General features: G+C 36.8%; 1 protein-coding gene across 1 annotated transcript in view; it reads right to left on the bottom strand.

Moving 5' to 3' along the window:
* Positions 1 to 16,969, bottom strand: part of STK24 (serine/threonine kinase 24) — a 61,755-nt gene that overhangs the window by 32,427 nt on the left and 12,359 nt on the right. The window contains exon 2 of the mRNA XM_075045940.1: positions 12,039 to 12,269. Coding sequence (XP_074902041.1) covers positions 12,039 to 12,269 — 231 coding nt within the window. The remainder of the gene's footprint in view (positions 1 to 12,038; positions 12,270 to 16,969) is intronic.

Raw genomic sequence — 16,969 nt, 5'->3', positions numbered from 1 at the left:
CTGATGAGGCCTCACAGAGTTCTCAAAAAATTTTCATGAAGGAGTGATGAACAGAAACCTTTAGGAGATGGTAAAGCTGTACTAAAGAATATTACCACGCTGAGGTGTAGGACTGATGAGAAGTATTTTGTCTGGGGAGCATTTCTGAGGCGCTTACCTCCTTTGAAGTCTCTTGGCGTCAGGATGAATGCTAGCTGTCCTCGGGCTGCCATCCCTTTGAGGGGAGGGAGATACAGATGAGCCCAAATGTTCTCTTCTAAACACAAGTCCTTACTGCAAGCTGGCCAAAAGGTCCCTGCAATCAAAGAAATCATTGTGGTTTTGCATGTGGCGCATTTATGTCCTTTAATCAAGGTTTGTCAGCCATCTAACATGTTCAACCACGAAGAAAAAAATAAATGCTGGGTAGCCAATGCAGAACAGAGACTAAGGAAAGAGAAGAATTGTTCATTCCAGTTTGGACATGATGAACTCCATGAAAAACACAGGCAACATGATTTTTCAGACTAAGCAGAACCACCTCAGTATACAGTATTTTATGCATGTATATATGTACCAAAAAAAAAAAGCTATTTGCCTTTGGAATCATTTTCCAACACTCTGAAACTCCAGCCTTCTTCAGATTAAGAAACAATATCACATTTTCATTTCTAGACACACATACTAGTCAATGTGTTCTACAATCTAATGCAGCAGTCACTCTTCAACAATTACCTCTTACAATTACCACAGCAGTATACAATTAATCCTTAAATGCATTCTTTTTGCCATAAGCTAGTCATAACAGAGCTTGCAGAACCACTTGCTAGGAAAAAAAACAATGAAAGTTCTGTCACAGTACTGATAAAAGATTCCTTCTGCAGAACATTTAGCAGACTTTTGTGTTTGCATGCCAACATGCTAGAGCCACAAGCTCCATGTTTTCCTTAGTGTGAGTCATCTCTAACAGTGTCCATATTCACAGCCTCTTTGGCACATTTCCTGGGCACATGCCCTTCCACCATAGAAATGGATCTTTATAGCCCAGCTGTCACAAGCCCAGACATGTCATATTATGCACATGATTTCCCAGAGCTCCAAACTAATGGGCAATCTTGGTTTGTAATTCTTCTACCAAAGTATATTATAGTAGAAGCAAGCAGACACATATTTCTTGTATTGGCTGCAAAACCAGTTCCTAGCTAGTAAACACAAGAAACTTATACAACAGAAGAACTGTACATGTGTCACTTCCTAAAGGACTGCATAACCACTTCTTCAGAACACTAAGCGTACACAACTCCATACTCTTTCTCTTCCCACCTGCCTATGCTCATTTTCCCCTCTTCTCGCTTCAAAAAACAGCATTGGGAGAGTGAAAAATCTCATCCCTTACAACCATTATCCTTTTAACTGTTAAATTATTTTACTACCTAGTGGGGCTGACAATAGTCTTCCCCCCCTTCCCTGTCCACCAGGCAAATAACTACTTCATAACCATGCCTATCTAGTCATTATCTATGGGGGGGGGAAAAAAAAAACTAACTGAAATCTGTGGCAGATCTTTTCCCAGGAAGTCCATTTAAAGAGACGCATGAAGATTAACAAGTGACTTACATGATTCTATGACAATCCCAACATTTCATCTATTCACCTCTTACGGACAGTCACAAAGAAGGCAAGAAACAGAAAAATGTAACCCATTATCAAAGCTCCATATAGAACTGAATATTACTGAAAGATACATCAAATGGTTCTTAATAAACTGTAATAAGTCCCAAAATGGGACACTAGAAGCAAAAGTAAATCAGCATTACTTTACAGAATTCATTTGTCCAGATAAATTGCATTAGAACAAAAGCAGAACTAACAAATGAACCTTGCATCTGATGAATACTGAGATTAATAATTTTTTTTCCAAGAAAATGTCACCCTACTTGCACTTAGGTATCTTAAACCTATTTAACTGGGGTAGTTCACACCAATAACACTCAGGCATTTTATGAATTACTCCCCTCTCTAGACCAGAAACAAAATTCCAACAGAAAATATGAGCACAAGAACCCCATCACCTCTACTGTCCAGAAAACAACTGCTCTAATGCTGACATCTCTTCCTGTTTACCCACTATATACAATTAAATTCAAAATGAAAGGTACAACTCAAATTTACTTCTCCTTTGCAGAAATATCAATCCACTCATCAGTTTAATCCTTTTTTCACCACTTGTATATACAACTTCCAAGATCTTTTGCATCCCCACTCTGCAGCCTGTAAATCTTTACTCCCCTTTTCCCTTCATCTTCTGCATTTACATTGCTATTAAATTCCACTGCTTCCTTTACAGAATATTCACAGGCAAATCCTTCTTCAAAACTCTTACTACTAAGGAAGTTGTATGTATCAGCTCTAGAACTGCCCAGGTTCTTCAACTCAGACTTCTGCCAAGCACACATAATTTTTTCTGCAAACCCCTTATTATTTTCCACTTTTTCTCTTTACAACTCTTCCCCTGACCTCTAATTACTACTAAAAATACCTTCTATTCACACCCATCATTTCCATACTGTCTTCCTCCCCTATGTTTTTGTTTCCTTCTTACAAATTGATGTTTCAAGGAACTGCTGAAGAAGGTAGAGAGGGAGAAAGCCTCAGTAACTCCAAATGATGATTTTTATCCCAAATGTTATGCAACAGCTTACACCTTCAGTAGTATAATGAAAAAAATAGATGGAAAGAACCTTAAGAATTCAGATGAAAACACTGGTTCCTAAATACAAGAACTGCGATAGTTTTGAACTAATACAGTCCATAAACCTATTCACCATGGAACTTCCCTTTTGAAGTTCAATATTTTTTACTCTAACCAACTTTTTCCAAATAACAATTTCTGAAAGTTCTACATTCAACCATTTTAATATGCTTATTAACATGCTCTGTAACTTGCCATAATATTCCTTTATATGTGTAAAGAATGTGACTTTTCTGCTTTTATACAACTATCTCCATACAGACCATACGAAGACCTAGAAGAATCCATTTGACCCAAAGAACTGTATAAATGCTGAAGTATATTGATGTAAAAGGAAGTTAACTGAGCAATACAAACTAACTAATGTTCACATTAAAAATATGACACAAACATAGTAACTATGTAAGAGCACAAGATTATGACAGAGGTATGTAAAGAAAGTTTTCAATCAAAATGGCAAGTGTTTTAGAGGTTCATGAGCACATCTGGTCAATAGACTGACAGCCACCTGATAGTGCCATTGGTCACATTCTAGCTGAAAACCCTTGTTCCAGGAAGCCGATTTGGGCAACAAGATGGGGAACCAGCCCATGGAACTACTCCACCTAAACCTGGGCAGAAATACACGCACACACACATGCTTTTTTCAGCACTACTGTTGGCTGATCAAAGAAGTTCCATAAACAATAATTTCGCAGTGTGCTCCCATAAAACTTCAGACCAATCTGAACCATCAGTGTACAATCCTCCCCCATCCTTAAGAAAGAAAAAAAAAAAAAAAAAAAAAAGGCAGTTAGTTCCCTGCCTACTCAGTGAGCTGAACCACTTCACTGAAAGTTGAAATAACCCCTGCTGCTAGGGTGAGGAAGTGGCCAGTTGCAAGGCAGAGTTGGATTTCCCCTTTCAGCAGCAGCAGAAAAAAGCTTGCACGTAGGTACTATACTAATACTCCCTTTTCAGATATCTCACAGGCCCACAGCAATAACTGTAGCAGTTAACACACAAGAGACAGGAGGACGTTTGACATAAACAATATTACATAGTATTAGAAAGCAATGCTATGTCATCCTGACCTGTATGGCCAAACTAAATACAAGACTTCATGTTACAGCTAATCTAGAAGCAAGCTATTACCAAAATTCATGGTTCTTCTCTCTCCCCCCACCTCCCAACTTCAGGGCCACCCAACTCCACGGGGTTTTTTATTTTATTTTTTTTTCCCCTCTCACCAGAGGTAACAATTTTGAAGCCACAGGTCTGGACTGGCTAATCTGTAAGTGTTTGGGATTTGCTCTTTTCAAGAGCCAGGTTACTTTTGGAAGGGGCAGGAGAAGGCATTGGAGAAACTTGTTTCCCAGATGAACCAAGTCATTCCACAGTCAACAGGTCCAATACAAGTAAAATGACAGGAACACGAAAGCAGGATGGGGAACAAGATACTGTTGCTGCCTATTTCAGTGGCAGCTACCTGTTAGATCTTCCTAAAGGCAGGTACCAAGACATGAAATTATGAAGAGAGTATTTCATACCATACAGAAGCCAGCAATCAGAGCAGTACAGAGGCAGCTTTTATGGCCATCATAACAAGCACAACACAAACATATTACTTCCAAGAAATGATATTTTGCATTGAGCTTCCTAAATTTTTATCGATCAGAATCAACTCAGTTAAGTACCTAAATGTCAGGTAATACAAAATATAGTTATTACAAACTCTCAGGGGTTTTTTTTGAGATATACTAAGTGATGCTTCCCAATCTGGATACACTCGTACACTAAGAATTACTTAGCCACAAATGAGTAACAGTGTGGAACTGATTACACTGATAAACAGGAAAATTCTTGAAGTAAACATTGTTTACTAGGTAGGTTTTTCCACAGATGCAGAAAAATAGGACAATATGATGCAGATTCCAGAAAGTGACAATAATCCCTTGGACTGCTGAAGGGAAGCAGTGGAATAAAAAGTTTCTAAATTCACATTCAAAATGATATCCTTGAATAAAGACAACGCAAACAAGGGACTCTTCTCATTAAAAAGCACAACAAATGGCTACAGGGAAAGACACAAGTAGTAAAGACTATGGGCAGCAAAGGTTCAGAGTTGCAAGGTAACCATCTCTGAAACAAGAAGGGACCAAACTTTTTTAAATATGAAAACAGGGCCTCACAGCAAAACCACTTGTGCCACAGAGTTCATCAGTTCTTTCACATCCTTTTGCCTTTGTCTTATTTACTGCTGTTAGGGGCTGCATCAGTGGAAGCTTTCAATTGTTCTTTAAATCAGTAGGCTGACTAGACCTGAAAGCCTACCAGGACCATTACAGAAACTCTTTCGCTACCTCTTTCAGGGCTGTCCAGCCAGATACCAGTTCCGCAGTTACTGCAGACAAACAAAGGCAATGCCTGATTCAGCTCCTCTGGGGGCTAGTGCTGCCTGGTGAGAACACAGCGGGTTACCAGGGGCTTCAGAAAAAAAGTAAGCATAGCAGAACAGGGACTGCCTCACAGGAACCTGTGCCTCATTTTATTCCTAACACTGTCACAGTAAGAGAGAATTTGCGGTCCCAGCCTCCCTCTCATTTCAGTTGCAGTAATTCCTACTGGATAAGAATTCCATCTGGCTTTGGTCAAGAGAACAGAGAAGGCACTCCATCACCTCAACCCCTTACTAAATGCAATAATGACAACATGGCTGCAATTGTAGCAGGCAAAATGAGAGATAGTTACAGCTTTTTTCATTTAAGTGTGCCTAACCCCCATCCAAAGTTCAGTGACTTTGGTTTGCAAAAGTCAAGTCTGAAAGGGCACTAGCTGCTGCTGTAGGGCTGGCACACAACACAAATGATGGAACATCAAGAAACTACTGACACATTTCACTTCTCCCTGTGCTGAGTAGCAGCCCCTGTTGCAGTGGATTCGACAGTCCCAATGTTAAGCGGAAATCTCTGCACTGCCCTCCCACCCTGACAATCACGATGTAACCTGCCACAGGCTGCCTGCTGTATCAACTAGGACAGAATGCACCAAGTCCATTAACTTCTGGCTGACCCACAGTATACATTTAAGGTCACATCAGTTCAGAGATGCTCATAAACGTTAAAATAAACCAGTTAAACCTGTAAAGCAAGAGGACATTGACATAGAATTTACTGAAGTCACGCATAAACACCCACATTCAAAGTTGCATTACCTAGATTGCTGTGGCAAGAATATTCAACATATTCACATTAATGTCCTTGAGTTTCCTAAAGCATGCAGGCTTAGATTCTTTAAACTCAGCAAATTTTTAAAAATATAAAAAAAAATAACTGCAAGTGACATAAAATCTACCTCATATGAACTTTTTAAGCTATCTTCCCTTTAAAGAAACATGATTACCAGATGAAATTTGCTTAGCTTGACCGCTCAGCAATTACAACTTGTTGTATTTTGGCATAACAGATTAGAAAGCACTGAACTATCACCACTTAAACATGGAAAAGCTTTCATATACAGAGTCACTTCCAAACCTTCTCTTGAATAAACAAAATCAAGCCTGAACTTCAGCCTTTCTCTGGAATACAGGCTTTCCAAACCTCAAACTGTTCCTGAAGCTCTTTACTGAACGCATTACAGCTTTCCAGCCACACTGTGAACTGGCTGTATTCCTCCAAGAATGGCCTCACTGATGCCATGTACACCAAAGCCCTAGCCAACACAAAATTTGTTTTGGCTCAGCCACACCATTACTTACCAACCCCATGTTCATCCGATTACCTAAAATAAACTATATATTACTTTCAGAATCACTGCTTTTCAAAAATAAATCTTTATTTCTAGACTTCATTTGCCTGAACTCATTGTTCTACAGAGCTCAGTTAATCAACTTCATAGAAGTGGCATGGTTTTTTTTCTTGAGGGTATATTGTGTCATTCATAAAATTTAACCAGAAACTATTTTGTTTTCTTGCAGTCTACATAAACACCAGCTTGACTTTCAGCAGTATATATATTATATCCTAGACATGAAATAAAAACCCATACAGGTATAAAGATTAAAACAAAAATTATCAGCAGCTATCCTTTATGAACCTTACCAGCATCAGTTCTTTTTTTTTTTTTTTTTTTGTTAAGAATTCTTAACTTTTACATATGGGAAGTTGTCTGAGTAAAAAAAGGGGGAAAATAAACAAGAAGTCTGATTCTCCTTGGGTCAAGAAGTCTAAACAGTTCAAAAGAGGGTATCTCAAAAGGTACAAAGTATGCAAGAAAAACACATCTGAATGATGAAGAAACGTGAGCTTAGAGACAGTAATATTTTTTAAAATGCATACTACAAGACTAGCTCAATACCAATTCAGTATCACTTGTACCTAGTTACATTGGATGTTGAAACTACGTAGTGACCATTTGCTGTACCATTATATGAATATATATAGAAGTCTGACAGGGAATTTAAAGAGTTTTTAATGTATACATACATCTATAAACACATTGATCTCAGCTTCTGCCCATATACACATATTAACCTCAGCTTTGAGCGTGACATACACATACACAAAAAAAGCCAAGATTCTTTATTCTTCATATGTATGTCATACATATATAAAAAAAGACAAGAAACTTTATTCTTCACCAATTTAAAGATAAATTAATTTCCTCTTATATAATTCTGAATAACAATACAAGATCAAAGAAATATGAAAATGTTATGAAATTATAATAAACCAGTAATTAAAGTTATTAACAAAACTGAAGAAACATTATTAGAGAGGCATCTGGATCTTGGAAATTAAAGAGATTCCAAACAACTTGGCCTAAAATGGACAAGAGAAGCAACTTCAGAACCAAATCTAACTAAGCTCTTAAGAAATTGGTAAAGCAGAATAAGATGCAAAAAGCAGAGCCAACAGGCTCCTAGACAGAAAAAAAACTTTTAGAATAAGCAGCATAGCAATACTTTTACAGAGTTACAGCATGGCAAAACTCAGAAGAGACAGCAAATAACTTCAGACAATTTTATAAGAAAAATAAAAAAATAAAATAAATCTAACAAGAAACACAAAGAATCCTTATTCCATTACAAAGGAAGCAGTGGATGCCATTACCTAAAATCTAAGGAAGTAAACAGACCCAGCGAAGTTTCATCAATGAATTTTATAAGGATCTAAAAAGAACTATAATTCTTCTATCCATGGACCATTTAACCAGATCATAGATGGAACAGATGAACCCTTCATTTGGAAGACAGCAAGGATATAGTTCCCAGAGCTGAGAGAACAGGAGTCACTACCTACTTTGTTAAGCCTACTTCATTAAGGAACATTGATACAGGTTTTTAAACACACCATGGCAGATAAAGAACGGCAATCCCTCCAGATATATGCACCCACATAAACCATGTTGCTGTGATATGCTTTAAGAGCAACATTCTAGTTACTATCTGCTACATAGACAAAAGCCCTTTGTCCCAATAGAATGGGAACATGAAGACATATTTTAAAATGTGGCTTTAGAAAGGAGTATTTGCATTTCTGTTTCATATAAAGATCTTAGGGTTTCTGACAAAAAGATGTTCCGCCAATTAATTTATATTCAGGATGACAACCTAAACTGGTACCCACTTCACTACTGCTTATTGCTCTATTTGAATGAACTCTGACCACAGCAATTACACACAAACCTCCAACAACAGACGTAAAGAACAAAGTCTAGAGGGAATGGAAGACTTGGTCTATGTGAGCAGTAAGCTGCTTTTTATTTAAGACTCACTGTGTTAAAGCAGTAATACCTCACACAAACAGATATGTCTTCGTCTCTGGATATAGCTTTTTTTTTTTTCCATAAAGCAAACACATTTCTGAAAAGATGAAGTTAGGATATACAAAAAAATTCTAGAGTAAGTAAATTTAACAAGGCTTTTGGCTATATCACCTTACTCTAAAAAGTAGCTAAAAATTAATTATTTTTTTAAATGTAAATTTCTAGGACAAAGTAACTGTCATTAACTCATTAAATGATAATACTCATTCCAAGTTGTACTTCCATGTATATCAAGCAGTAGACACCAAAAGTTTGACAAGCTATTCTCACGAACATCATCTGAAGACAGTAAGAGGCCTCAGGAAAGTACAGCAGTGTTATATAAGCCTTCTAAGATTTCAAGCAACAGGTCCCTTAACACACTAGCATATATAATCATGTAGCTTAATTGAAGGAGCTGTGGAATGACAGAGAATGAAGAACAATACAAGGATTTCTCAAAGACAGATTATTCAGGTGTTTAAAACCAAACAAAAACCAAAACAAAACCAAAAACAAACAAACAAACCCCACAAACCATTCTGGCTACCTAGAGAATCTTCAAAAATACAGAAGTCTTCATGGCAATGCTGATTAATCACGTTTGTTGACAATACAGAATGTGTCTTAAAATCTGTCAAACATTTTAAAGGATTTCAGACCAGGTATCCTGCAATTACATAAGCTTGTTCTAGAAAGGGACATGAAATATTAATCATCCGGCCTGCAGTGTCCCAAATGAGATAGAAATTTTTGTGTTCCAGTACCTTGAAACTTGTTATAGCAAAATAAATACCAAAAAGTTCTCATAGAAGATACTTATTCCTACTTAACAACTGACATGGGAGTACTTAGGAAAAAAGTTATTACATAATAGAAGACACCTCTTCAGCTCACAAAGGATATGCAAGAAACCTAGGGAAACAAAGACTGATCTAGAGCCAGAAGGAAAAAAATGAGAGAGATCGAAATTGTTATTCGAATTGCTGTTTGTCTGCCAAAATGATTTGTATAAAATCAATTTAAGAGTTCTCTATAAACAGTACCTCTTTCTATCCAAGATCCACCAGACACATGGCCAGCATGCATCACACTGCACAGGCTTTAGAGAATAACAATCGCTGCAGTGGCTGGCAATATAACCTAAGACCCTACAATTTTCCCACTTGAACTTCTTTGAAGTAAGCATTCTGTGACAAAACATTAATATCTTTCTTGTAATTACTGCTAAACTGTACAATCATGGAAGAAATAATGTCTCCTAATCACTCAAGATGTGGAAAATTGATGTGTTGAACATCCTTGGTGATAGATTATCACACTGTCAGAAATAGAGTTAAAAGACAATCAAACCCTTAGAACTACATATGGCAGTCCTGGCTTGCAAATACAACAAAGATCTGCAGCAAATAATATATATCTCTCTCTCTGTATACATATAGATACTAATCTGATGACACATTATTACTATCCAATAAGACGACCTGACTCTCAATTTAGAAAGCTAATAATCTGCAAAATGTTTCCTTTGCAAAGATTCTCACTTCAGCATCACCTAATAACCATCACATATTAATTTTTAACAGCATAAAGAAATGAGGGGTTTTGTTTTGAAGACCAAAAGTTCTGTATTATCAAGTGTCTTGCAAAACAACATACATTCATAATGAAGTAATGAATAAACATAACTAGCTGTACATTCTTCTAGCTGTAGAAAGAGCTGTACTTTCCTCCAAAAGTAACCAAGTCATATGCAGCCACTGTTGGTACAGCATCTTAGAAAATTGACACAAGTTGGAAAATTCACAGGCTACTGAACTTGACAGAAGAGATGCAGAAGGTACAAGTATTTTCAGAGGGTTCGCCTCACAACAATAAGCACAAATTTCACTAATGACACTTCTATCCAGCCAAACTCATTCAGGCTACTGAACACTATAGCCTCCTCTCTCCTTCAATCAGGAGAAGCAACAGTTGCCATACTATCTTCACAAAAGGTTAACATTCAGTCAGTTCAAATTTGGGCATTGGATTCTCTTTTTCAGCCACAGTGCTATTACACATTTTAAAAACTATTAAGCGGCATTCCCATCAAACTTCTAGCTATTTTTCTTGTATTCTATTTCACTTATCCTATAAGATCTTAGTGTTCCTCCTCTAAAATTAACAGATTTGAAACAGAGAGACAGTCCAGGAGAGAAATACTTTTTCCTTTTTGCCAGACTACACTTAACTACCAAACCTAGACTGAGAAATTTCAAAAGTAGTAATAAAAGCCATGATGAAAAATTTATCCAATTTACTGTGCTCAATTATGTGTCTTCTGATGTTTCTGAGATCTAAACTATACATAACTTTTAAGTCCAGTATTGGTGACAGGTTATCGGGTCTGAAACCATTCACAAAGCCTTCAGTGATAAGATGTCCAAGCAAACCAGTTCAGAGCACAAGGAAGAAAGGAAAAACTGTCTCTCCCTTCAGTAATGCATCTCCTGGATTCAGAAAAAGTAATTTTTTTTCTTTGGAAACTAACTGGCAATCTCAGAAAACCAGAGATAAAACGGGGTCCCCCTTTCAGAACATTCATGTCTTTGCTGACAAATAGAATGCTTCCACAAAAGCAAAAGCAGACTGAAAATTAATTTTAAAGTATTTTCTGCCTACTTGTAACTTCAAACCCTGTCAAGAGAACCATCTCTTTATCTAGATTGCCATCTCACTGTTATAAAAGACAGAGCTATCCAGATGGGGACAAAGTCTGACCAAAGAAATAAAGTAGTACCAAAAGCTTCCAGATATTTTCCCTACCTTCTAGAGGTAATAGATCACTATATCCATCCAATTAAAAATATAAACAAAAACACCTCTATCTGACACACTTAGAACTGAACCCTGAAATTAATTAATATGGCAGGGGGAGGGAAGGGAAACAGATTCAGAAGGCAGTTAATGGAAACCCCGTCCATTAGCTTCACTTACAGCTAATGTGCTGTTTGCTAATGTGCAAATAAATTAACTTTTAGATTTTAATTTTTAAATCACTCAGATCAAGGCTAGGTTCAGTCTCCTTTGAAAAGCTACCTAAGCTTTGCCACTAATCAAACCCTGACAAAAAACTTTCAAGCTTCACAAAACAGCGGATATTACGTTGTTTTTAATGTTTTGACAGTTCAAATGCAGACTTAGGTTATATTTTCTGAATTTAAACAACAGTTAGAGTTACATTCTCCTAATATTAAGAGAATCTAAACATATTACTCAGGCTTAACAAATTGATGTTATTTAAATTAATTTATTTTTGTACAGAAATAGCAAGACACGTGCTTTTTTTTTTCTATTAAGTTCTGTCACATACTTCACAAAATGCAGTAACTCATTCTTTCTTTAGAATTGAAAGGACAAAAATATATTTTTCTTCAACTGAGGTCTGATTGAAACCTTGCCAACAAAAACAGGCACGATTGGATAACTTAGAAAAGAATTACTTATAAAATCAAATCACCATCATCTCTGAGCATCTTACCTTTAAATAGGATCCATAATATTTAGTTACATATGGACTGTCACACTGACTCAGCACTGTGATTTCTTGTTGGATGTCTTCTATTTCATCTTCTGCTTCTTCTAGGTCAATAATTTTTATAGCAACCACTTTCTGAGTCCGATTGTCAATTCCTTTAAAAACTTCACCAAAAGAGCCCTTACCAATTTTCTCCAGTTTTGTAAACAGTTCTTCTGGATCTGCCTTCAGAGTCTGTTAAAAATAAGAGAAAAGTTACTCAGTATTTGTAACATTAAAATGAAATGCAATATTTTTAAAGGCAACAAACACTTCAAATTCTACACATTCCTATTTATCCAGCTATTCTTTTTCTATCTCCATAATTAACATGTTCTTCCTACATCCCTTACATGCACACACTGCAACGTTTATGCTTCCCTGTATATAAAGCACAAATTTAACACTGTCCCTGTGACAGGGTTTTGTCCCATCTGGCATCAGAAAGTGCTGCTACCTCAATTCCTTTTTCTTTGTCAATAAACTGCAGCCAGGTACCAAGAATGAAAGATCCTTACAAAGATTTGATTTCTGTTAAAACCAAAATAGATCACATACCACTACCAATAAAAGTAAACCTTTCGTCTAGCCTTTTCTCTTGAAATTGGTTCCTTCCCAGAACCCAGGGTCCTACTCTCTTGAATTTTTCACATATCTCATCCTTTTAAGGATTTTGTTCCCACTCTGCAGTGCACAAACTACTATTTCCTTTTTTTTTGATGTGACAAGAAATCCTCTTCAATTTTCTCCTACTATGGATCACCTGCATGAACTGCCATGGTTCCTCCTTATCCCTGACACCAAGGTTTTCTGGAGCAGGATTTGTTTTTCTTTTTCTGCTTCTCTCAGTTGGGTAAACTCATTCACTCCTAAATACATCCCATTCCCAGTCATCCTGATTTGAACAGTCGTATGAAAACTACAAGTGCTCACCTACATATGCAAATGTAAGGCCTAGATGGACCACTTTGCCATATTTGTTTTTCCTCCACTGTCAAGTTTCAGCTAGCTACTGCTGCTCTTACACTTCTCGCTTTCAGTGCACAGATAAGTTCCATTGTGTACCTTCTTAATCTAACAGCAAGGAGCCTTTAGAGCTAACAAAATTATACATAAATTATAATTGAACTGGAAAAGTCATAGGTAGAGGGAATAGTCATGAAATGAAGAAAAATAGGATAGGATTATTTAGAATCTCTCCCTTAAGAAATAAAACAAACACTTCAAAAGACTTGTTACTGTTCTTAAAAGGATGAGGCTCATGCTAAGTGAAAATACATTGTTGATATAGAAAAAGGCTCATACAAGAAAAATTCAGTAATGCCTAAATAAGCAGAAAAACATGCACTTTATACTTAGCCAAACTTTGTAGAAGCATAAAGAGGGGAATAATTTCTAAGTTACCACTGACATGCATTTAGCCAACATTTTCTCTTTAACAATCAGATTTAGTTTATAGAGCATCTCCCACCTATACGTCTGTCTATTTCTCCTCTCACATCTCAAAAGTTATGTAATTAACCCATGTAGCCCCAAGAGGTAGACAGTCTAGAAGATATTTTAGTTTTTCTGGAGGTATCTGAATTTCACAGCTGACAGGTGTTTTGATGACCAGGTACCTGGTCCCACTCAATTCTTCAGCAGTGTGTTTGTGAAGCAGTCTGGATTCTGTCATCACGTGGCGCAAACTGTGAGTACACTACTACTTCTAATACTTTAAAGCAATCTACGAGACATCACAGTTTTCGGATGATCATCCTAGGAATAGATTACTGGTGAGATCAGTCCGAAGAAAAAAAACACTATTCTAAGTATACTGCAAGACTTCACCAGCCCCAAGAATTTCCCCCTGATTTACATCTTATTGATCCATCTTTCTATCCAAAGTCAGTTTCAGGAAATAAACAGAAGGGACATGGGGTTTTATCACCCTTTTGCTATTAAAAGGAACAGAGCAAGAGATCCAACTCCCTTCCACTAAAAGAAGCTTGTTCCTCCTTTAATTTCAATGTAATGAGAATTACATACTGTTACACACTATTAAATACTGTGTACAAAATATGCTAATAAATCTCCCACTTGGAAACCAGAACAGGGCACTTCATGTCTTCCAGCAACTGTAGTTATCCTTTAGCTACACACTAGCCCTTACACATGCTTCCTGGGACATCATTTATGAGAGATCACAAAACTAGGAACCAAATCATGCTGTAGTGCTTCTCCTTGTGCCCCACAGAATGCTCTTTTGTCAATATTCGAAACAGTCTTCTCTGAGAATTCTCCATGAATAAAAATAACCTTAACACTTGCATCAAATATTTTCCCTTGCGGAAGACAATTATCAGTCTGTGCTTTCATACATACTGTGTTAGAATTCGAGGTGATATGCTGTAGAGAGCTGTGCATGCCTAATCCATCCACACAAGTCTTCTACTTCCATTCACTAGCCACAGGAGTCTAAGCATTACATCATTACAAAGGCATCTGGGTAAGTCACAAACCAATTCCAGTCACAGCTGCCTAGGAAATTCCAGTGTTTCACCTCCACAGACTAAAAAGCCAGCAGTACTCAGTTGCAGTGTACTGCAGTTGTTCCTATGGAGAAAAATACAAGGCCTACCTGCCAGCAGCTCTTTGAGATCTACTGGCTATATGTATTCACCCCCTATTGTCCCTTTTCCTCTCAGCCCCCCAAACGTCTATTACGATCGTATATTAAAGCCCATTACTTCACAACACCACAGTCTTCAGAGACTTGCAGAACTCTCACAGCTTCATTTTTACAGTGTTAGGCTCTTGGGGTTCTGGTATTACGCTGACAGTTTTATAAAACAACTGCAAAAGAACATTTTCCGAGTCATTTTGTGTTAATAATTCCAGAAAAGCAGGGAAGATAACTGCTCCTGGAAGTTCTGAGAAGCAAGGAAGATTTGTTCCCGTTTGATTTTTTTACAATTAAAATTTTGCAGCCCTTTTGAAATGTTAATTGTTCAATAGTAGCTGGAATTAATATAATTAAAATTAATAATAGTTCCTTCTCCAAGTGCCTTGACAAATTACTAATTCTAATTACAAAAAAAAAAAAAAAAAAAAAACAAAAAGCCTCTTGCTTCCCAAATCAGAACTTTTGTAAGTTCTTTTCTTAGTTTTAAAATTTTAAAGTTGCCATTCCTGAATTTTGCTCTGAGCAATAAGAGGTAGTAGTTGTTTAAAAAAAATCTTTTGCTCTGTAAGAAGGTCTGAATTTTCTTCTCAGGAGACCAGGTGTTTGACGTGAGAGCCTTAAACTACTGGCAACCCATGTTTTTGGAAAACTACCAGTTGGCCTCTCTTTAATGATCTGCTCTATTTCAAAACGGTGAGATCAGGACTCCAGATACATAATGAACTGCTTGAATTTGAAAGTACATGAGTGGCCAATTCCTATTCATTTTGCCACGATCATACCTGGAAAGGATTCTCGCCAAATTTAGTTTTGTTGGGTTTTGTAAATACTTCCAACAGAGCCAAAATAAACAACTAGCTTCATAAATATTCTCTCTGTATGACTGAGTAGAGAAAATATCTTCCATAGATTCTGTCACTACAGTTTTGCTGAATCTACTCTTTGCAAGCTTTCACTAAGCATATAGCTTTTTCCTACTAACATGAACATAACAGAACCGATAAAAAAGTCTTCATGTAACTGAGCACACTGAATATTGCTAGAAACCACAGAATAGAACAGCAGCATCTGCTGCAAAAGGATAAAGCTAATCACTTTGTTTAATAAGGAGCTAGATCTCTACTACTAAAACACTTCCTTCAAACTGTGTCACAGAATGCATATTGTGGCAAATCAAAAACAAATTCTGGAACATTTAGATCTAATGATTTCAGAATTTTCCATTTCCATAACCACTTGAATTAGTTTGGTTTTTGTTTTGAATAGTTTTTCACACTTCTGAACACCAATCACAACCATCCAGTCCCAGTCTCCGGCTTGTTTAGCCATGCGGAACAAAGTTCTTTACTTTTCACGATAAGCAGAGCCACCATTCACCCAGTAACTTGAGCAACTTCTCTGTACTTGTTCCACATTGGATTCATTACTTTTGACCTTAATCAGCCAGCAAAACATACTTCACTTAAAATTTAAAAAGTCTTGTCAGTATCTAACATTACTGTTGCCCACTTCTACAGAATAAAGGTAGTCCAATACATTCTCAGATCCTATTTATTCAATTTGGCCTCAACTATTCCTTTGGCTCCAACTCAGCTGTAACCAACTAAACCCACTCACCTCTTCCTAATCCTCTGCATTTCAACTAATGAGCTCCCAGCCTATTGCAAAGGTTCTTTGTAATAATTCACACTTATGACACCTTGCACTTCGTGCTATTTTGTTCAGTAATTCAAATCCTCAAGGTTGCGTAGTTCTTCAGTAAAGGCCTCTCAAGTATAACGGGTGCCTTTAAATTTTGCACCATCAGCAAATTTTATCAGTATGCATTGCCTTTTTTTATGCTAAGGTCACTTTTCAGTCACCAACTATCAAGAACAATCCTGGAGAAACCAGCAGTATCATCCACTCTGACATCACCTCTCCAGTACTCTCCTCATAGCCAGGACTATACATGTCTTACAATGTATTTATTTTTTATGAATCTCTAATTCTCATCTGCACTAACAGAAAATGTTACTGAAATTAAAACTAGTTAGATCAAACTTTATCCATAACCATTCTGACCTAAGATACAGCTTTAACTGAGTCTTGTTCTGCGTCTCATTACAGTTCTTATTTCTAACCTCCTTTTACGAAGGGTTATTCATCCAGTTATTGTAGAAAAGGGTTAAAAAAACCCTTATTTTTCTCTTTGACTTATAAGAATTACAAGCCATCTCCACATTGAAGT

The sequence above is a fragment of the Buteo buteo genome, chromosome 14 (assembly GCF_964188355.1).
Source record: "Buteo buteo chromosome 14, bButBut1.hap1.1, whole genome shotgun sequence".
NCBI lineage: Eukaryota > Metazoa > Chordata > Aves > Accipitriformes > Accipitridae > Buteo > Buteo buteo.
The sequence above is the reverse complement of the archived record's forward strand: the minus strand, read 5'-3'. Positions and strand labels throughout refer to the sequence as shown.